The sequence below is a fragment of the Lichenostomus cassidix genome, chromosome 9, assembly GCF_008360975.1.
Source record: "Lichenostomus cassidix isolate B80296 chromosome 9, HeHo_3.0, whole genome shotgun sequence".
Taxonomy (NCBI): Eukaryota; Metazoa; Chordata; class Aves; order Passeriformes; family Meliphagidae; genus Lichenostomus; species Lichenostomus cassidix.
The window spans coordinates 8463012-8485334 of record NC_139490.1 but is presented as its reverse complement, the minus strand read 5'-3'; the positions used below and the strand labels follow the sequence as shown (position 1 = coordinate 8485334).

Genomic DNA, 22323 nt, shown 5'->3' with positions numbered 1-22323 from the left:
CCAGCTTGTTTGCTTTTTTTTGACTTGGAATTGTATGTGTCCGGTTGTGGTACATGCCTGAGCAGGGTTTCATGTGTAAGTTAAATAACTCATCACTACTTTTTCCTCAAGAGATTTTAAGCACACAATAGGCAGGTGAGAAATCAGCACAGCATTGAGTTGGTGAAAGTGTTCAGTGGTAACCCATGACCTCTCTGTTTGCAACTAGAGAACAGTTTATTAAAACTTCTAAACTTGGAATCCTGAAGTGGGTGAGGTTTGGTTTTGTACAGAATTATGTTGCAAAGATGAACCTTAAATGCAAAGAAATCTGTTATCCTTTGTCATTGTGGGAATTAGTGGGAATGTTGGCTGATAGGCCCTGCATTGCACCCTCCTGATGCTGGGAAATAGGTACTGGCAGAGACAGGGAAGGACAGTTACAGAGCTCTTAGTAAAACCATTTACAAACCAGCTGCAAGACTTGGTAATTTTAAGATCTCCTTGGACATCTTTAGTATTTTTTTTCCTTTTACAGTGTAAAGATGACTTAAAAATAAATTTAACATGTAGTGCTGTAAATAGCTCGGTTTTGCCAGAAGTTCTTGATTATTTGTGCCAAGTAACAATTCCACTTTTGTTTTTTCCACATTCCTTCCTTCTTTGCTCCAACTTTGTGGTATGAGCTGCTTTATTAATCAGGAGTTAAAATCCAAGGGGAGAATATTGCTCTATGGCCACCTCCTTCAGGCCTTGGTGGTGTGTGTGGTGGGGTAGTTTTACAGATGCCAAGAATAGAGTAGGAAAAAGAAAACAAATTAGGATACTTGATACTCTTTAAGGTGGAGTTCTAGCATGGTGCAGTATCCTTATGGGCAGATATGTGTTGTACTTTTTAAAGGAGTATTTATTCCATTGCTGAAGTATAGGGTGGGCTTGATGCTTTCTTTTTGCTACAGTCAAAAGATTTTTCTTTGGTTGGAAGACTAGAAATGCCTTTGATAGCAATCTTGAATAGGCAATCATTGCTACCCATGTCTTTGGGCAACAGTAAAAGTAAGTAAAGTAAGCAATACTTTATTTTCCTGAGGCTGTAATAGTCAGCTTGTCTGATTTCCCACCCAACATGGATGGATGGATGGATGGATGTCACCTGCTGTTCCTGTATCAAATCCATAACTTCAGTTAAGAATGGTAAGCATATTAAAAGAAGATAATAGTTTGGTGTTGCTTAAAGGTGTAAGTGATGGAACTCAAGTACAGCTACCTCTGCTCTGGGCCCTTCTGAGATGCACTAAAATGTCTGCAGTCTGTTTAGTCTGTGAAGAGAAGCAATGTTATCAATGCTGCAATTCTTAAGTTGCAATTATTGCAAAAATAACAAACAGGCAGTGCAGAAACCCTTCATTGACCTGGAGTGCTCAGCACAATCCCCTACTGCTAATTTCTTTTGGCACTGTATTCTAAAGTTCCATTTGGTGAGTCATACAGCACAAGGGCTCTGTGCACAGTTAAACTGATCTATCATTGAGTCTATTCTGTCAGTTGGCCTGTTTAAAAGTAAAGGCAGCTGTAGCAATGAGATTTAATCTACTACCACCCTGAGGAGTATGGCACCCCTGCCCTGGGCTGCATGGGCTCCCTTGGGAGCTCAGCACTACCAAAAATGGCTCTTTTGGTAACAGAGGTGTCTTAACATGTACAATACAGGCTCCAAGGTGCATCCACAGCTGTGGTGGGTGGTGGGTGAGACAGTGGCCCTGCCAAGGGCAGACTAGGATTCTTTCACATGTGCCTGCTTTTAGGGCAGGGAGGTGCAAGAAGACTTTAAGATTAGCTCTGTCAGGGTTGACACAGCAAGAAGAAACTTAAACTTTTCCATTCCTGACCTGGATTCTTCATTCCAGGTACACCAGCTTTTACCACAGAGCTCTGAGCATGAGGAAATGACAATCTTCCAAGAGCTCATATGGAAACATGGGAGAGTCTCACACCTCTTGCAACTTCTGCTTACCTGAGGATTTCCCTTGACTTTTTTTTTTCCAGTTTAATGTCAGGTTCTTCACCTAGTCTAGCAGTACTGCCCAGGTAATTGCTAGCAATGCCTGCAGGACTCTTTAATGCAGGAGGAGGCTGTTCAGCTCAGCCTGCCTGCCAGCCTGAGGAGCTTGGCTCTGTTCCCCATAGGATCTCTCTGGCTCCGTTTCCTACGGCAGGGGAGTCTAGAGCTGAGAGCTGATGTAGTCTCATGCCCTGTGCAGGCCCATGGCATGGTGCTCCCTCTGCATTTGTTCCTTCTAATCCAGGATGGTGCGAGGCGGTTCCTGCCCTTCCTGTTGGTGGGTGTTCCCAAAGCTCCATCCACCTCAGCTTTGCTCTCAGCCACAGCTCCGGGAAACTGCTGATGGAGATGGTTCCTGGGTGCCCCTTGGGTGCTGGCAAGGTGTGCAGAGGGGAAACCAGCCAGCCTGAGACTGCTGTGGAACAGAGGCAAGTCCTAGGGGCTGGGGTCACAGTGCTGATGCTGTAGGGAAGAGTGGGATGGGGTCTGGGGAGAGAGAGGATGGGTAAAAACCACACAAAGCCAAAGGGTACACAGTTGAAGAGGCCATGGTATGTGGAACACAGGATGCTCATGAAGAGCAGAGGAGAGGGTCTGCTGGATGAGGAAAAGGTCTGAGTATCAGGGATAGTTGTTGAATGATGGCGAGGGGTTGAGGGAAACCACAGCTGGAGAGGAACTGAGGTGGGAGGTAGGCCCTGTGTGTGGTGGCCATCAGAAACAGTATGGGGAATTCAAAGGGGACTGTACATGGGAGGACAGGGTAGAGCAGGATATGCCTCGTTCTGTAAGCTGTTCTCAAGGGGCATGTAGCCATATGAGGAGCATGGGGAAGGCTGGGAGGTGTGTGATAAAGGACCAGGGCAATGGGGCTGGAGATGTGCAGTCCCACAATGGAGCACAGCAGCAGCAGGGGTGGATGGCTGTGTAGGAGGGTCAGTTCCAAATGAGGGGGTCAGCTCCAAGGGAGAGGGTCAGCTCCAACGAAGGAGGTCTCCTATCGGCCCGGGATCTGGCTCAGGGGCAGGGTGCGGGCCAGCATCGTGGCGGGCTCTGGGCCCACCCTCGCGGGGTGCCCGCCGAGCCCGGTCCGGCCCATGGCGGGTCCCGGCCGCGGCTCAGTCCCGCTCCGCGCCGCGGCCCCGCGGGGCGCCGGTTCCGGTTCCGGCGGGGCCGGGGCGGCAGGCGGGGCGGGGCCGGCCGGGGCCGAGCCTGCGCCGTGCAGCCGGGCGGCGCTGGGACCCGGAGAACAAGGGGCGCGGGGGGACCGGGCGTGCGGAGGCCGCAGCCGGGCCGGGGCACGGGCGGGGTCCGGGCCGGGTCTGGGGGTCCGGGCCGGGGCGGAGGAGGCGGCGGAGGCGAAGGCGGGGGCCTGGCGGCCGGGCAGGAGCGCCATGGCGGCGGCCGAGACGAAGATCATTTACCACCTGGACGAGCAGGAGACGCCGTACCTGGTGAAGCTGCCGATCCCGGCCGAGCGCGTCACCCTCGGCGACTTCAAGGGCCTCCTCAACCGCCCCAACTACAAGTTCTACTTCAAGTCCATGGACGACGACTTCGGGTGAGCGCGGGCCCGGGCCCGGTCCCCCGGGGCCACGCGTAGAGCCCGGGCCCCGTCGGCCTGCCCGGGGAGCAGCGGGGGGCGGCGGGGGAACGCCCCTCACGGGGCTGGGGCCGGGGCTGGCTGCCCCTCGGCCCGGGGAGCGCCCCCGGGACGGTGGGGCCGGTGGGGCCGGGACCCCCGGGGCGGGGAGGTGTCCCACGCGTGCCCGGCGCGGGGAAGGGGGACCCGCATCCATCCTCCATTCCCGTGGCCTCGCCTGGGAGACGATGGGGATGGTGACTCCCTTGGGTTCTTTCTGGGGGGCTGCACCCTCCGTGCACCCCCAGGACCTTACCTGGGGGAGGCTGGTGGTGATAGCCCTCTGTGCACGTTCTCTGATGTTCTTGGTCCCTGGGTGCTACATCCGGCAACAGCCCCACATCCTCGGATTCCCCATCAGCTCTGCGGAAGCTGTCCCGTGCTAATTCCTCAGTGAGGGAGTTGGTGATACTCTCCTTCTTTAGGTGCCAGAGGCACCTTGGAGGAGACCATCAGCCCTGGAGGAGACCATCATCCCCACCTGAGCGTCGCCCCCTCCCCGTGCTCAGGATGTTTGGCCAACGCCTTGCCTGAGGTGGTATCTGCTGTGCAGCCCACACTGGGGTGTCTAGGGTGGCATCCCCAGGTTGTATCCTACTCAGGATTGTCATTTCTCACCAGAAGGGCTTGGGCATCTCCCAGTGTGCCTTCCTGGGGAGAGTGCCCCTTTCTCCCTCCACCAAAAGGGTGTGAGGGCAGTGCCACCTCCATCAGCCCTTTCCAAGAAATGGATTTAGGGACAGTTTTGTTCTCCTACCATCCATTTTGGGGAGGGTCATCCATTTTGGCAGCTTTGTCCTCTGCATCTCATTTTTGGGAAGAATGGGTAGAGGGGACCAGCTTTCTCCTCCCCTGCCTCCATGGAGAAGGAATGAGAGCTCTCCACATGCTGCCCATTTCTGAGCAAGGGACACATGCAAGATCCACTGTACCCATGTACATGTCCCATCCTCAGAGTGAGATGTCCCATGCTCAATCTCTGGGATGGATCTGTATTGAAGAAGGGTGCAGCCCTGCCTCATTTCCTGCAGGGCAGCTCTCTTCCAACAGTGGTGTTTCCATCACTTCTTTTGTGATGCCCTTTGGTTCCTCCTGTTACGGGTGGCTCTTTGGAGGTGAGGAAGTGTGTTCTGTCCCTTTCTTGGATGTTGTACTCAACGATCTACTGGAGAGCCCCTGCTGTCTTCAACCTGCATAAAGTTGGGTGCTGTTCTCGGGAGCAAGTACCACATGAAACCAACTCCCTGTGGTGTAAAACAGAGTACCCACTCTGCTTTGTCCAGTCGTCCTACATTGACTCTCCTTTACCCTTTTTGAGGAGTCTGTTTCCATCCTGGGACCATAATTTCTCTTGTTTTCCACAACATGTGAGCCTTTTACCATTCCTAGGATTTTGGTATTGGAAGGAGTTGCATGATCCTACCTCCTCTGAAAATTTAGTGTTTACAGTACATCTTGTGTATGGAGCTGGGATTGCTAAGTGTTTTCAGTTTTATAGTCTTCCCAGTTTCTTCTCACTGCACCAAATAACCTCTCTAGGCTGTGATTTTGGCTTGTACCCCATGTTGAACAGGGCTGGGCCTGTTTGGGGCTTGGATGAGATCTGTGTGGCCGCCTCAGCAGGGGGTGCTCTCCCCTCCTCAGCAGAATTATCCCAGTGCCCAGGTTCCCGTTTGTTTGGGAGGTGCCAGCTTTCAGATGAGGCTTGAAATTTGGAGTCACTCCTTTGACCACAGTCTGGGACGCTTTGCCTCCCTGAATTCCTCTTGACCCAGAGGAGAGCTTTAGTTCTCAGAAGCTTCCCCTTTCTCTCCTGGCAAATAGAGGTCTCCAGCCGTCATTTTCCATAAGTTTCCTCAGCAATATCAGTTGTCTGTTGATCATTTCCTGTCCCTCAGCTGTTGAGTAGCGTTGGGTGCTATGAAACAGCTGCCTCTCCCTGTCTCAGAGGAGACCATGTTCATTGGTGGGAGAAATGAATTCTCCATGCATGCTGTTTGTAAACAAATGCTTTGGGATCCTTTGAAATGTTGTGCTTGAAGTGAATTCAAACTTGTCTTGAATGAAACATTGCCATGTGGGTGGGAGAGTGCGTTAACTATAAACAAAGTTTAGTAATAAATAGCAGTGTCTCGCATTGGGAAGAGGGGTCTGGTGGCAGTGAAGTTTTGTGCTGTGCCTTTTCATCCTCCTCTATCTCTTTAAGGTTCCACAAGAGGAGGTAGATGGTAGATTAATGAAATTCAGAAAGCAGCATGGGGAGTCAGTGTGGGTGACAGCAGGGAGAAGGGAAAATCATTCAGGAAGACACTGTGACTTCAGTTGCATCAGAAATGCATGGGATGAGATTTTTGTTGGGACCAGTTTAGCTAATTTGTTTGAGCAGCATAAACCTCTCTGGAAGGGAAGGTGCAGTTGAGAAGGGGGTTGGGGGCTTTGTGTGGGCAGCCTATACCTTGGAGAAGTCCTGGGCAATGAGTTTTGCAGTTGGAGCAACATGTGCAAGGCCTGGGGTGTGTCAGAGAGAGCAAGCCTCTTGTGGTGTTACCATGGATGCTTCATCAGGAAAGCTGTCTCTGCGCTGTTCCAGAGCGCTGAAGAACGTGCTGGTGCTTGGCTGGAAGGTGGTGGGAACAACCAGAGCAGTCCAGCTGCAGCCTTGTCTGTGAGAAGCCCTGAAGCCCCATGCAGCACTCAAAATAGAATCACAGAATCATTTTGGTTTGAAAAGACCTTTAAGATCAAGTCCAACTGAAAAATTTCATGATCCCTGGTAATTGATGTCCATGAGAAAGCAAGCCATTGACCTGCAGGGAGAATCAGGGAGAGAAGGGCAGGAGGCATGGTCAGCTGCTTGACTGTAAATGCATGGGCAATTAGTGAAAAGCCAGGAGGAGGTTAACAGTGGTGGCATTCAGAAGCTGTGTGACAGGGAAGAGTGTTTCACTCTCATGTACATGTATTCCTCCCAGCCCCTTCCCTCAGGGGATTCCCTCAGGATGCCTTCAGCCTGGATTGTGCTGGGCTGGTGTCTGTCAGCTGGGCAGTGTCCAGCAGTAGGACCCAGGATAAAGCCTCTTAATGAGACATGAAGTAGATGGTCTTAGAGCAGCTGATCAATGAGGAGGAAGCCTGCAGGTCCCATGACTCTGCTTTGGATCTTCTGCAGGATCCCTGTGGTATAAACCAAACTTTTCCTCTCATCTGTTTTTAGGAATGGAGGCATCTTACCTTCCACGGCCACCTGGGGCAACATGTGGTCCAATGTTTCCTCTCACCTCTGTGTCCCAGCCTGAAACTGTTTCTCCCTCTTCCTCCTTTTTTTCTAGGCTGTGGATCTCCAGTCTGCTATTCCCTTCAGCTCACCCCATCCCCAAGGCAGTATTACAGCCACAGTCTTGGTGTGTGGGATTTTTCATTCCTTTGTTTATCTTGTTAATATTTGTTTGCTCTGAAAATCAGAGCAGTGATGGAGCAGCTTCAGTGTTTACATCTCCTTGGAAATGTGAACTGAGGCTCCCCTGGGTGGCTGTGGAGTTGTTGGGCTATGGCAGGAGTTAGTGCTCAGCTTCAAATTAAGAAGACTCCAGAGTAGTGTCACTTCTGGGTGTGGAGGAGGAGAAATGAGAAGACTTCATGCACCTGGTCCTGGGGACAGGCTCTGTGAGCAGCAGTAAGGCTGCAGGGTTTTGTTCCTGATGCAGAGGGCTACAGCTGTGCATAAGAGGGTGCAGATATTTGTGCCCTTGTTGGCTTTGTGCCCAGTTGGCCCAGAACTGGAGACACATGAAGATCAGCTGATGGATGGTGTGGATGTGGCAGTGCACAGATGTGGTAGACTCTTCTTGGGCCTGAGATGCTTTGTGTGGATGTGTGTTGCTGTGAAGTGTGGAACTACCCTTGGCCTGCTAACATTGCACTCATTAGAGAAGAAAGGCTTTGTCGTGCAGCTTGAATGTTTTCATTCAGTGTTTCACAGGTAAGAGCTATGTGCTGGTCAGCAGGAGAGCACCTTAGATCAGTGCAGTGCTGTGACCACTTGTGAGATCCATGTTCTCCCTCTGACCACCCCCAGGTTTTTCATGGAATTTTGAACAGAGTTTTTAATTTCTGTTTTTTTGTTCCTAATCCATAAAATGGAATTTCCAGCTGTGCCTTATCTTGTCCACTTGACACTGGGAGCTTCTTGGGCAAACATATGTGTGGATCTTACTATGACAGAGCTCAGTTCCATAGAGGTGCTGCAAGAACAGGATTGTAAATTCTTCTGGGCACCTGTGCAGTTGGGAAAGGAACAACTGTGCTGTTGGTCTGTGGTTTGTAGTTTGTAGGGACATGGGCTTCAGTCATGTGTAAAATGTTGTCTCCTACCCAAGTCTGTCATGAGAAATGCGCCTGTCTCTGGGCAGTGTGAACCTTCTCACCAACCAGGTGTCGTGCATGTTTGCCTCAGCTGAACTACAGATTTGTCTTTTCATCTGATACAACTCTGAGAATATTCTTGTGTCAGTTGAAATGTTGTTTCTTTTGATTCATTTTTTGTTTCTAATTGATACTGGTCACTTTCTATCAATCAAAAGGTGTTTCCACAGGGACATGCTAAAGTTTAAGCTAAACTTTTCAAAGCAGTTTCATGAGTGCAATTTGTGTGTCCAGGTGAACCTTAGCACCTGGCCTGAAGTTCTGAAGTTCTGCCTTGTCTTTTCATAAATTGTGGAGATCCTGAAAATTTGAATTTCTTTTGCCTGTGAAGAAATCACTTGGATGATCATTTTGCTTATCTCCACTAGCCACCTCCCCTCTTCTAGGCTGGAGAGCAGAAACACCCCATTCTCCTTCAAGGAGACCACTGCTCCCTCCCATCCTACTGGTTCTGCATTGCCAGGAGGACACCAGTGATCCGAGCTTCTCCTCCTGCCACTGCTGATTTCTCCCTCTTGCAGGTCTCCATCCCAGTTTTAGTTTCAGAGCTGTGGTGAGTGGTTCCTTGGTCTCAGCTGTGAAGTGAAAATTGGTATCCAACTAATCACTGGCCCAGTATTTTATCCAGACCTGCTTAATTATCACCTGCTCTCCGAAGCTGGGTATGAGGCAGTGATTAGGCCAAGGCTCTGGAGGCAGAACAAAGCGGGCGCTGCTGGAATTCCCAGTGTAGGGGTCAGATGCCATTGGTATTTGGCGGCCTCATCTCTGCACATGTGCATGAGGAAATGCGCTGATGCTCTCTGAAAGACCGAGTGATTTATTTTTATTGCAGGGTCTTTTTGAAATTGATGCCAGTGGTGACTGTCCTTCTGGCTGGAAATGTTGGGAGCTGGGGAAGGGATCCTAAACTTAATAAGCAGTATCAGTTTCTAAGCAGTGGTGAGCGCTGGCATGGTGCCCCTGCCTTTCCTGCCAGCTCTTTGTAGTGTGAGTTGGGGGAGTTGTTTTATTTTGATTTTGGGAACTTCTAAAATTTATTTTTAACTGGAAACTTTTGCTGTCTGCCCAAGACCTTTGCCTGTCCTATGCCCCTGGTGGAGACTGCTTCCATGTCGGCATGAATTTCATGCTGGGAGAGGTTGGCAAAAAGTCTTCGAGTGAAAGGGCCTACAAAACTCCTTTGCATGCTCACATCCTTTGTGGTGGTCTGAGTGACGGCATTGGCCCTACTGGAAGGTGGCCATCACTTTTTTCCAGTTTCTGGTCAGTCTCTGTCCTTTCTGTGTGGAGGGCAGCACTTTCCACATGAGTGGCCACAACACCCCATCTGTTGTGGTCCAGGGGATGTATTTCCGTGCCTGCTCCCATGAGGTGAGTTGCCCTGGTTAGCAAGGGTCCACCAGCAGTTATTTCAGACATTTTGCATGTAGGTTACTGCAGCCTGTGCCTCTGTCTCCTGGGCTGCTGAAGCTTTGGCAGAGAGCTGCTAACCACTGTCTGTGTTTGCGGTGGGGAGTTCCTGTAATGCTGCCCGTGCATGGGGTGGCCCATGGACCCTGCAGCTGATCCTGGCTGGAGTTGCTGCTGGATGCTGTTCCCAAGTGTTGTGGTGGTGGTGGTGGTGGCCACAGCAGTGCCAGGGCTGAGGTGAAGATGGAGATGGTTAGTTGACAGTATTCCCTGCTTCCCTGGATTGTATTGTCTGCGCCTGGCCAAGTGTGTCCTGCTGTTCAGACCCAGCTATTACTGACTCTGTAGGTGTCCGGCTTTCTCAGTTGTGGTTGGAGCTGTGCTCTGAAGGCCACATTGGATGGCAGTCGCAGCCTGGTTTCTTTGCCCAGGGGTGGCATTCGGAAAGCCAAGTTAGCCAAAGCAGGCTGCAGACCAATTTCCCTAAGGCCTTGTCTGTACTGTGCAAACAATGAAGCTTTACAACAGCTATTGAACTAGTTTGCAGCCAGAGCCGGTCAGAATTTTTTTCTTGATGGAATGTATTTTCTCCCAAAATATGGCGTTATGTTGAAGCCAGCATTTTTCTTGGAGAGGCATTGTTTTCAGTTATGTGTTTGATGGGAATGTTTCTTAATTTTAAGCCTCTTTTGCCGTTTCTGAGGAAAAAAAAAAGTCAAGGAACCTCTGCTCAGCCATGAGAATGCAGCTGTTTTGGTGCAGTTCAGTGTTTTGAAATCACCTGGAGGACTCTGGTCCTCCAAATTCCAGCACAGAGCAAAAACCTACCTCAATGTCTCAGAAATTGCTGCAAAAGTAAACCAGTGTGCCCTGACTATGGTACAGCTGTGCTCCAGCATGGTTCAGTCTTGGAGGTCAAGGCAAAATGCCATAAAAAATGGCTCATAAACCACCATAATTTGGGTCACGACCTGAGAGTTTGTTGTTGTTACGGGATGATAGTGATGGCCTCACTACTTAGTTTTCTGGTTTCTGCTGAAATACATCTTTTTTCTAAAGTGAACTTTAGAATTTCATCTAGAACTTGGCCATTCCCAAATCCCAGACACAGGCTCGCCCACAGGGTGGGTACTGGGTCTTCTGGGTAGTAATGTAAGCAGTGATGCCTCTTCCTACATGGCTGCAGTGAGAGCAGGATGTTGCTGGGGAGGCAGTGATTCATAATGGACTCTGAGAAGGAAGGTGCTGGCGTGCAGTGATGGCGGTAGATGGTCCATGAGCCAAAGGTTGATGTGCTTGGAGCACTGAGCTTTCAGTAAGTCCCTCTTCTCCATCATGCTCTTGGCCTCTTTCTCCTATGATTTCCCCACCTGGTCTCCCTGCAGAGTTGAACTCTTGGAGGTGGAGGCAGCTATCCATCACAACGCATTTGGGGATGCTCAGGAAAGAAAGGTCTGTGAGTATAAGCCAGGAAAATCTGGTTTTCCCCACAGCTTTTCTGCTGCACAGATGGGTTTGGCTTCGATCCTCTGTCAGGGTGGGCATCAGGCCCTTCATCTAGACTTGAAAGCTGTATATGTAGAGGTGTAGAGCATAGTTGGAATTCCTGAAGTCCTTTTTGAGCTCAGTGCATTTAAAGGGGTGGGAAGCCTCTTCCCTGTCTGCATGGCAGTTGCTGATCTGTTCTGAGCTGAGGGTATCTGCTGTAATGAATTGCTACTCCTCCACCCTTGACTGCATCCAAATAGACAGAACAATGTTGTGGTTTAAGTTATTTGATCTGTGTAAAAGCCCATGAAGAGGAGCTGGGTTTGCAGAACACAGCAGAGACTGAGTCTGCAGGAAATTGCCTTCATGTTGCACCAGCTTTGCATCGTGCCGCACATCTGATGAGGCAGCAGTCGGCTGTGTGTTTTTGGTGTTTCCTATTGATTTCCTCCTCTCTCCATCCCTTGTTTGTTATTCAGAGCCTGCCCTTCTGACCTGTGCTGGATGGATGGTTGTTTTCCAGAAGGGGGATGTGGCACCACGTGGCTATGTTACTGTTTGTCCCGCTGGTGCTGGCTTGTTAGGCAGCAGCTGGCAAGTTAAGTAAAACTTAATCCTGCTGGTGGCTGCCGTTAGAAATTTTTGGACCAAATGCTTTTGTGAAGGCTTTTTGGAAGGCGTTTCAATAAGGTACAAATGGGGGAATTAGTCTAATCTCTGTGACTTTGTCTGCTTTGTCCATGTGCTTATCTGTGTAATGCCATGGTGGCCTTAGGAGAGAGTGTGAGCTTTTGGGCTGTGAATATCACTGTCTCCAAGGACTGCATTAGCTTGCAGAGCTGAGGTATTAGTGTTTCCCTGAGCCCCAAAGCTCTCGGTTTCACTTGTTTCCATCGCTGTGTCGTTACTACTATAGAACTAATATTAAAGTCATCCAGGAATGGGCTGGAACTCTCTGGAGGCTTTGGCAGGCAGAGCTGCCTGGTGCTGACCTTCCTGTGCTGTGTAATTCTGTATCACAGTGGAGGGTTGGGACTGTTGTGGTTGTTGTATCAGTTATTTATTAAAGGTGACATGCCAGAGGCATTGTTTTTCCAGTCACAGCTAGCTATGGAAGGCAGCAGAAGCAGCATTTGGGTACTCTGCTCCATTAAATCCTTTGTGATGATTATCCCCTCACTGGGGTATCTGTCCTTGCGCCTTTTTGGCTAAAATACGTTATATTAGAGCTGGAGGAAAAGAGGATGCAGTGTGAGCAGTGAGTGAATTGCTGCAGTGGGAGTCTGTCCTTCTGGTCCTGGCTGAAGACAGAAACTGAAGTGGGAAAGGCTTCCTCACATGACTTGGAGCAGAGCTCTGTTTCTTGGAGAGCTGTCACTGGCTGCTGTGTGGGAAGGTCTTTTCTCTGCTGGTTTTTGACCTGCTCCTAGGGTTTGAAGAGGAATTTTTTTATGTGGCCCCTCTAATCGCTGGCAGCTGTCTCTATGATAGGCTGGGAATTCTGGGTCTGGGTAACAGAGTTTGTGGATTTTTCCTTGTTTTCTGATGGCTATAGGCTGGTTCTGGGGACACCGAGAGTCTGCCAGAGGGGTCTGTGTTTTGGGAGCTTTGGCACTGAGTGGATTATCATAGCAGGGAAACTGGTGTTAGCACAGTAGCCTGCCCGTGCCTGGGCTTCGACTCTTTCTCTCAGCATTACTCTGACCACCTACTCAAGGCCCTTTTGTATCTCAGGATCTGTGAGCAAATAGGTTGTACCCTGTACACTGCATTGTGCTGTGCCACTGTTGTTGACAGCCAGAGGAGTGTCAGCAGTGGGTGACAACCTTGGCTTGGTGGCCCCATGCCATCAGGGCAGGGAGAAAGTTGCTGCAGTGCTGATGGCTGTTGCCTTGTTTGCCCCAGGGTGCAGCAGCTACTCAAACTGAAGCTTTTTCCAGAAGCTGTGATGGATATGCAAACTCCGCACTTGTGTTTGCATACAGCTAACCAGCTGTCCCAGTTCCTTCAGCCCTGCCTGGCTCAACCAGTATGTTAGTGCCATTCACACAGAGACTTGCCTGTGGGCTCAGCTGGGGCTGTGTTGTACTGGAAGTCCATATAGGGCCTCAATGCATATAGTCTTGCTATTGCACTGTGTTCATCTGAGTTTTCTTACTGGTGTTTGTGGCTCTGAGAAGGATGGATTTCCATGGTTCTGGCTGTGGAGCTAAGTCCCTTATGGCAAACCTGTCTTAGATCCAGAGCTGGTAAATGCACCTTTGGGTCTTCATGGGGGTCCTGTGAGGTGGGTTTTTCTTCTAGAGTGAAAATGTTTTTTTCAGCCGGGGCCAAAAGGTTAGACTTGGGAAAACTCTTTAAGACTGTTCCTTGTCTAGGCATGCTGGAAATGTCAGGGGACTTTGAGGATGTCAACATCTGCATCGGTTTAGGGTAAGCTCTGGGTTTCCTTGGGGCAGTTCCAAATCAACACAGAGATGTGTAACATCTCTGCCAGTATGCATGATGATGGAGCTGGGTCTGACTCAGCTGTCCCATGTAGAGGGGTTTGTGGATTTGAGGTGGGGACTGTGTCTGGCCTTGTTTTCTGTAGGGACAAGGTGAGCTCCTGGTTGGTCAACACGTGGTGCTGGCACTAAGTGTTCATGGTGACTCTACATATAACTTACAGGAGAGGTGCTTCAAGGGAATTTGATGTCAGTATTGCAGATAATTAGGAAGCTCAAATGTAAGGTGGTCTTGTAACATGACTTAGCAGCAGATCCACAGATGCGGCAAATGGCCCTGTTGCAGTAATAACATGTGATGAGTATTTCTGGGCTGCCTTTGGGAATAGTTAATGTGTAGAATGACCAGTTCAACACAGTTACTGAGCTCATGGGATATTTACAGACTTGTAGACAGGTTTTGTGGCCTTCCACTGCACTCCTCCATCCTTGAAGGACCTAGGAGTTGGCAGCTGTGCCTTTGAGATCGGCCACAAGAGGAACATTTCATGTCATGTGATAGTGATTTCTGGAGGTCACTGGCCATTACCCAGCCTTTGGTGCAGTTGTCAGAGACAGCAGGTGGAAGGTTTTGAATGGTATGTGACAGGGTCAGGCCCAGGAGTTCACAGTGTCAAAGAAAAGCTGCGGTTGGATCTGGTGCTGCAGTGATCCAAAACACTGTCCTCTTCTAAACTGAGGGGAAACTTACCCTCTTGTTGAAAAGAAAGATGATTCCTGGTGTAGAGGTGAGTCCTGGTAGGATCTAGTCTGAATTCTGTACACGGGAATTATGAAGGCTTTTACTTTACAGTAATGTATTGCATCCTACTTCATGGCTTTCTTTTGCTTTCTGGACCTCTGGCTGTACAAGTTGTGTGCCAGCACATGCTTGGTTTGGTTAGGACTGGGGCACTTTTCTTGTCTCTTCCATCATTTGAACAGTATTCGCATGCTTGCTGGGTTGCTGGCTCGAGGGCAAGCCTGGCTGGTCTTGTAAAGGATGCTTGGTAGGTCACTTGCTGTATTCAATGGTTTGAATACAAATGGAATGGAATTTGGTGAATAAGACTGGTGTTAGTGAAATTGATGAAGTATATAAAAAGCTACTAAAATGTGCTCTATTTGCTGTTTTTCTATGCAGGGAATTTTTTTGTACCATACCCTGCATGACACCATCAAAAGCAGATGAGGAAGGAAAGGAATGTGTGTCCCTGGCCTTGCAATGGTCAGAAGTGGTTCTTATGAGTGTTCAGACCCCTCATGCTCTCTTCTGCCTCCTGTATTTTAGGGCCAGAGGGATGCAGTATCACTGTTTGCCCATTTTTCAGAGTACTGCAATAGCTTGCGATCAGGGACAGAGTTCTGTCTTTGCCACCATGCAGCTGTTGAGGCACTGAAAGGCTCTTCTTTGCGTGAGTCCTTTTCATTGTCTTTGGCAAGTGTTTTGTGGTGAAACTTAGTTGCAACTTTATTAACTGCCTGTTGGTTTTATGGGGGTTCTCTGTATGTCTTACAGACCCAGATAGCAGAGCTGTTGCTAGTGGCAGCCCAGCTGGATGTGCAGAGAAGGTGCAGCCATCTACAGCCTGTTATGCCTCAAATCCCCTTCCCATGGGGTAGGAGTTTGAGCTGGCTTCCTGGGGAGACTCTTGCAAAGTTGTTTGTGCAAGGAGAGAGTAATGTGAGCTGGTTAGTGTCTTGAGAACAGGACACATGTGGAGGCTGCTTTGTCATCTCCTCGTGGAGATCTGCCATTAAATTAAATTAATTACTAACATTATGGGGGAAATGAACCTTGCTCTTCTTCCCCACAAGACATCTGCCTTGGTCTGTGTGGTCCCAGACCTGCTTTGGAGGTGTCTGGCTGCTAGAAAGGTGCTCCCAGAGCATAGTGCTGGTGCTGGGCAAGGCTATTGTGCTGGCAGCTCCGGATGAGGGGGTGCTGGTGAGCAGACTACTCTGTGCTTCCCCAGGTGTGGACGTCCAAGCTTTCAGACTTTGTTTCCCACCCTCCCCCTCTTCCCAATTTCCCCCTCTTCTCCTCTCCTTGCTCTCCCGCTGAGTTGATGCTTTTCCAGGAATGAGCTGTACTGCTGGCCCAGCACATTCCACAGCAGCAGCGCTTTCTTGGCAGGAGACTCGTTTGCTGTTAGAAAAAGCAGGACTGACTTGGTGTCCCTCAGCTGAGGGCCAGAAAAGGAAGGCCTGGACCTGCATTCCTCACAGTGCATGCAGAGCCTTCACAGGCATCATGGCCTTCTCCCTTGGTTTTGGTGTGTGTGCAAACATCACACTGTCCCCCCAGCAGCCCTAGGGGCTCTTTACAGGTCCTCACTGTCATCTTAACCTGCGTGAAGTCGCTGGACATTGGAGGGGAGGCTGTTGCTCTTCTAGTCAGCCTAGAAAGCAGGGAGTGACTTCTCACTCATGGGGAGTTGCAAAGAGCTCCCTGTGGGGCCCTAACACCTCATTCACAAGCTTCTTGATAAGCCTGTGTTCTCTTCTTTGTGTTTTCTTACCAGCAGTAGCCAGATAAACTCTTTGTCCACCTTTCTGCACTCTTTTCACCTCTCTGCCTTTCTCTCTGTCGGCAGGAGCTGGTGTTTTGCAGCTCTGTCTTGTGGGCTCTTCCTGCTGTCTGTGTCCAGATGGAGCTAAGTGTCACAGCAGACCAAGCCTCCTTCCTCTGGTGTGCTTGCTATCTCACAACATCAGTGTGAACCACAGCAACCACATCAGGATTTTACTTTGTCTCGTACACGTCTCTGGCTGGGGCCTCTTTGGGCCTGTTTCCTTTCCCACCTTGAATGCAAGCCCAGCTTTTGGCCACTGTTATATCTGTGAAATTGTCTCCATTCCCTGAAGGTCATTTCTGCAGATGTTTAACCTCAAATCTTTTTTTCTCACCGTGAGACCTTGTACTTGTCTTGTATCCTTGTGTTGGGCTGTGCAAGCTGTTAGAGTTACTGAGGAGCTGAAACTGAGCTAGCAGGGTGAAGAGCCTGACTGGGCTTCTTCTGGAAGTTCCCGTTTGTCCTAATTTCCAATTCAAAGAGACTGAAAGTGTCACTGAACCTTCGGGGGCCTGCAGAATGCTTCCTTTGATGATGTCTGTAAATGTCCTTCTGGAGGTTGGAAGCATCGCTTGGGTAGGGCAGGATTAATTAGCGTGGAGGTGCCTCCTGCAGTCCCTGTGCAGCTTCCTGCTGCCGGTGGGTCGGTGGAGGACAGGCCTGTCGGGCTTGTTTGCAGAGCAGGGCTGCAGCCAGATGGTCACTCTGGGATCAAGGTGGGAGGGGCCGCCAGGGCTCTGGGCTCACCATGAAATCAGTCTGTAGCTTTGCTTTGATAAGTGCTGCTCCTGGGCAGGCCTCTGAGGCTGGGTGGCTCCTTCCTAAATACCATTCCTTTTCCAGTCTTTGGACTAGGTGAACAGGAGATCTGTCCTCTGTCATCTCCCACCCAGTGATGCCTGTAGGACTGAGCATAGGTCCAGCTGGAGCTAAGCATCGCTTGGATTTGGGGTCTCTGGTTGTCTTGGTATTTGTCTAGTGGAGTGATTGCAAATGAATTGATGAGGAGTTCTCTGGGAAAACAGTTGGCATCTTGGATGTTTGTTCAGCCCTTGTCTGACTGACCATGGGGAGAAAGCACAGCAAGCTGGAGGTGGTGCATGGGGAGGCTGTAGGGCAGCAGAAGTGAGCATGGTTGAGGAAGGCTCCAGGCCCATGACAGGGGAATTGGAACTAAATGGTCTTTAAGGTCCTTTCCAACCCAAACCATTCTCTGAAAACAAAAGAGCCTGCTCTTGTGGAGCACGGATAGTAGCTTGAAATGGGATGACCTTTGAGGAGTCCTTGTGATGCTCCCTGGACTTGTTAGGAGGGCAGGGGTGGCCTTTCCTGCTCAAATGCAGAGGTGTGTTATTGTTGTGGTAGTAGAACAGCTGATAAGAGCTGGTTTGTGCTTCTTGATTCTTAAAAAGCACACCAGGTAAAGACAGTCCTTCAAAGGAGCTCACATTCACATGAGGTGCAGGGACAGACAGCAGGACCGCAACTCCTCTGCAGAGGAAGGTCTGACAGAGCTAAACCATCTATAAATCTGTGTTTCCCTTTTTTACACTGTGCTGCAGAACAGTGTGGAATACCCTGTCTGGGGGCTTGGGGGAGAAATTAAATGGGAGAGTGACAGTCTGTTGATGGTCAGAGAGCCCTTCTCACCCCAGTGTCATGCAATTTGTACTCCTCTTTGCACAGGAGGTGAAAATACAGTGAAGGAGACTGAAAGAGTACCTTGGCTTACAGAGACAGACAGTTCAAATCCTCTAATCCTGTTTGATGCATCCTGTTTGCCTGCAAAGCCCGAGGTCTCGCCAGTACACGTGTGATCACTGCCATGTGTATTCTTTGGTTGGGCCTATAGCCCTTGGGTGAATTGTATCCCCATGGGAAGCACACATACCATGTCTGGGCCTAGTCTAACAGGCACATATTTCCCATCTGAAATCCCAACTCTCCTGGAGAATTGCCCTGTCCAGTTTTGTCTTCTGGTGAAATGTCTGCAGAGCTCATCCCTGTGGCCTCAGCATTATCTTGCAGAAGAGATGAGGATTTTGCTCTGGAACCAGGAGCTGCTCACATTTGGGTAGTAAAACATGAAGGTGCTTCCTTTTGCTATGCAGCGTTATTAATCTATACAATCATTTGGAAGCAAGACATCCCTGCCCTAAGGGGAGTGTACTACAGGTCTTGAAAATGAGATCACATTTCTAGTGTGTAAATCCCTGAAGCTTGTTCTATTGGGTAGAAGTGTCTCCTGATGTTTTTTTGTTTGGTTGGGGTCTTTTTCTTCCTTTGTGAGCTGTAGGGGATGGGGGCTGTTAAGGTTACAGGAATGACCAACCTAATTGTGTACTTCTGTACTTCTGGAATGTTGTAACAGAAGATTGTTTGTAATTGAATTTCTGGTCTTTGCACTATTGGAAAAAACATTGCTGTTCTGTAAAGGTCTTTCCTCTTAATAATTGAACTAAACAGGGGAGATTATCTTACTTTTTTTCATCTGCTCTACTAACTTTGCATCTTTTTACTGTGAAATTGTCACTGCTCAGTTGTCTTCTCAATCTTTGCACATCCCTTGTTTTTCATCCTGGCCATCAAGTTGTCCAACATGCTTGAGGGGTCCCTATCCCTACCTCCCTTCTTGGTACTGACCGTTCTGATGCCACATTCAGCTTTTCCATTTGCCACCACATCTGTGATTTCTTCTTTCTGAATATCCTCCCCCCTGCAAGCCCTTAGGCAAGTTGGGGGACAGGACTGCCAGAGACAAGCTGTAACTGCTGCTGAGCTCCAGCTTCCCTCCAAATCTGGCGTTCAAATCCTATGGAAGTCTTTGTCCATGCTTCTTGGATTTCTTGCTTCTCTGGGCTTGTATTACTCCATCTGAGTTCTTCCCAGGGACCTCGCCGTGGCTAGCAGATGCCGCTCAGGAGAGACCAGAGCTGGCTGAAGCTAGAAACTCGCTTGCATCTGCAGCCTCAGCCAGGCTGGAGGCCACCGAGGGGAAACAAGGAGGCTGGAGCACAGCAGCTGCGCTGGTGATGTGTGCGCAGCCGGGGTCTGACACGGCGCAGCCGTCTCCGCGGCTTGGGGTTTATGGCCTCCTTTCTCTCCTGTGCACTCTCTCTTGTTCCCCACCTTCCCTTCATTCCTAGGACATGACTCTGTGATATAAAATACCCTCTAATTTCCTGAGCTGGGCTGGAACTCCCCGGAGAAGGCAGCGTCTGCCTGCCTGTCCCTCACCCGCCTCTGCATCCATGTTCCAGGCTGCCAGCTTCTCCGGCCGTCGAGGCAGCAGGAGGGAAGCTGGGAGCGTGGCATCTTCCCAGGCCATGGGGAGAGGGTCTGCCGGCTGCTGCGTCGAAGCTGGTGGGAGGGTAGAGATGGAGCCAGGGTTGGAGCTAGGTTTCCTTTGCTTCCCTCCCTGCTGCCGGGGCTGTCCCTTCCCCTCCCCCAGCTGCATGGGAGCAGATGTGCTGCTTGTGTCAGCCCTGGCAGCCCCCTCCGCACACCCCAGCCGGGCTCCTGCGCAGCCAGAGCCTTGTCCCCTCCTCCTCTTCCTCCTCCTCCCCCAGGCTTGGCCCCGTGTCGCTGGGGATGGCGGTGGAATCATCCGCCCACTCGGCCTGCCTCCCCTGTACCCTCCCTCCTTCCTCCCTCCCGCAGGTCTCTTTGTTGGAAAATTCAAGGCAGATGAGTGCCGGGGAGTGCTGGGCCTGCAGGCCAGGCGGTGAGCTGCAGCTTGGCCTCGGCATGTCTGCTGGCCCCAGGATGGGAAGGGGGCCGGTGAGTGCCCGGCGGCAGGGCTATTCTCTGGGCAGGGCAGCAGCACCAAGGGGCCTGGATTCGTGCTCCCCTGGGCAAGGCTCGGGTTGCCTTCACATAAAAGGTTTTATTCCTGGCTCCCATTCTCAGCCGTGTTGTGCCCAGCCCCCAGCAGGACATGAGAAGATTAAAACCTGACAGTAAACTCAAAAGCAGTCCCTCTGAAATCAGCCTCGGGCAGATGTTTTCCCTGGGCTCTGGTGGCTCAGCCAAAAGGAATGGCTTGGTGAGAACCGAGAGAGCCTGAACTCCTTCTGTGTCTGCTCTTTCAGGATTCCTGGGCTCAGACCCCATCAGGTGGGGTCTGTTCCCAGCACATTCACAGGATGATTTTCCCTGCCTGCACATCTACGGGACAGTTTCATCTCATGGCTGCCTCCCCGTGCAAGCGCAGAGCAGAAACGTGGCACTGCTCACAGCTCCCCCAGAGGCTGCTCGCTCGGTGGTGTCTGACGTGTGAACCTGCGGGTCGTGTCCGTGAGAGAAGTGTGACTGGAAGAGTGGTGAGAGGTGGGAGGAGGAAGACTGCAGCTCGGGCTGAGGCTGGAAAGGAATGGAGGAGGAAGACTACAGTTCAGGCTGAGGCTGGAAAGGAATGCAGGGCACGAATAGCTGGGATGGTGTGAGGGGTGATGGATGTGAGCAGTGCTGCAGAGATATTCTTGCTCGGCATGTGCCTGACTCCAACACTATCAGTTTTTGCGCTGTGGAGTCTAAATATATAATCCATTGTGCTCTGGCATCTGGGTGATAAATAGTGATAAATAATGTAGTGGCTGGGAGAGGAGCGAGAAAACTGCTCCGGGGTGGAGCTGACCCCTGGGATGTCTGGGGCAGCCACAGGGTAATAAGAGTGAGGAGGGACCAGCTCTCAGGACAGAGAGAGCTTGTTCTCCATCAGGCGTTGCAGCTGAGACTGAATGGGCGGGTCTTGGGGTTGGTTTCCTCTGTCCCCACTGAAAATGGAATAGTTCACTTGTGCTGAGCAGTTGGTCACCTTGACCCAGGCAAATATATCACCCTGTCCCTTCACCCACAGGCAGGGCTCTGTGTCCCTGAGCAGGCAGCATGTAGCACAGAAAATTGGCTCTGCCTGAAGTTCTCTCTAGGAATTGGATACAGTCCAGGCTGCTGGCGACAGTATGAATGGATGCTAGTGCAGCCAGGGCAGGGTGCATGTGTGTGTGCACTTAGAAGTGAGAAGACGACAACTTGCTTGCATTGGAAAGGGCTGGTGTGGGCACCAAAGGGGGTGGGTCCCGGGGCGACTGCCTGTGTTTGACATTCATCTGGGCTGCAGGGGCTTTGGACAGAGGCTGGCACAGAACTTGCTGAAGAAGCATTAAGCCAGCAGGGTTTTAATCCATCGTCACTGCTCCTTTCCTGCTTTTCCTGCTTCTCCATCTGTGCAAGAGGAATTAACACACATCCTGGGAGTGGATTAGACTGCTCAAACCGTGACCTCCTCATCTGTGCCTTCTGGGGATAGGTAGCCTTTGTGCAGCCCCTTTGGTGGCTCTCCCGTTTTGTCAGGGATTGTGAGTGCCAGCTGCCAGCAAAGGCCTGGCAATGTGCTGCCCTTCACCCCGTGGGACAGCCCTTTGCTGAGTGTTTGTGACACCAGCGCAACCAGTGGGGCTGGCAGGGTGGAGCGAGCCTGCTCCCCGGGTTTGGGCTTCCAGCACTGTTCATTTGCCTTTTGCTGATGCCGTGTGAGTGTTGGCAAGCCTTGCGTCCTGTTTTTGGGGACAGTTGGGGCGGCTGTTGGCACACCAGGGAGCGCAGCCAGGAGCCCAGAGTACCTATTTCTCCAAGCCCCAGTGTGCTGTGACTTGATAACCCTCTGGGGCAATGGGTCACAGCTCCGTGTCCCACCTGTGCATCCTCTTCGATTCTCCGTGAGTTGGGGGCTGGCTTGGGGACGCTTCAGAGCTGGTGACAGGATTCAACTTCTGAGTATTGTTAGATACTTACAATCTACTTACTTTTAATACATAATTTCTCTTCAGTTCACATTTGTTACTTTGTTGTTTTTCTGCTGGATATTTCCACCCCCCACATATAATTTATTCTCTAGTTGCTACATATTTTAACCACAATATGTGTCAAACTACTTGGAAGGGGAAACATAGAATAACAAACTAATTGTAGTACATCTTTTTGTTAAATAAGAGTGCTTAAAATGTTGTCATTGAGTAGAAAAGGAAATGAGCTTTTTAAAGCCTATTCTTCTATTTGATTTGTCAAAGATAGTATTAATTGAATCTTTTGAATTTGCAAGTTGTTTTGATTGCAGATTTTCTGCAGAAAAAGTATTTAGGGGCCCAGTGATATTTAAAATAAAAAAAATAAACTTAATCTCCAAAGAAAACTGATTTTTTTTAAACTCTTGGGAATAGACAAAGTTAGTGCTTTTTTCACTTTGAAGGCTGATAA

At 50.1% G+C, this 22323-nt stretch overlaps 1 protein-coding gene across 6 annotated transcripts in view; it reads left to right on the top strand.

Moving 5' to 3' along the window:
• Window positions 1–3292: 3292 nt before the first annotated feature.
• DVL3 (dishevelled segment polarity protein 3) overlaps window positions 3293–22323 on the top strand; it is a 34149-nt gene continuing 15118 nt past the window's right edge. The window contains exon 1 of one of the 6 annotated variants that reach the window (XM_085069235.1): window positions 3293–3602. In XM_085069235.1, the coding sequence (XP_084925361.1) occupies window positions 3436–3602 (167 nt within the window). In that variant the 5' untranslated portion in view covers window positions 3293–3435. The remainder of the gene's footprint in view (window positions 3603–22323) is intronic. The other 5 variants (XM_085069238.1, XM_085069236.1, XM_085069239.1 and 2 more) reach the window with 5 other exon arrangements.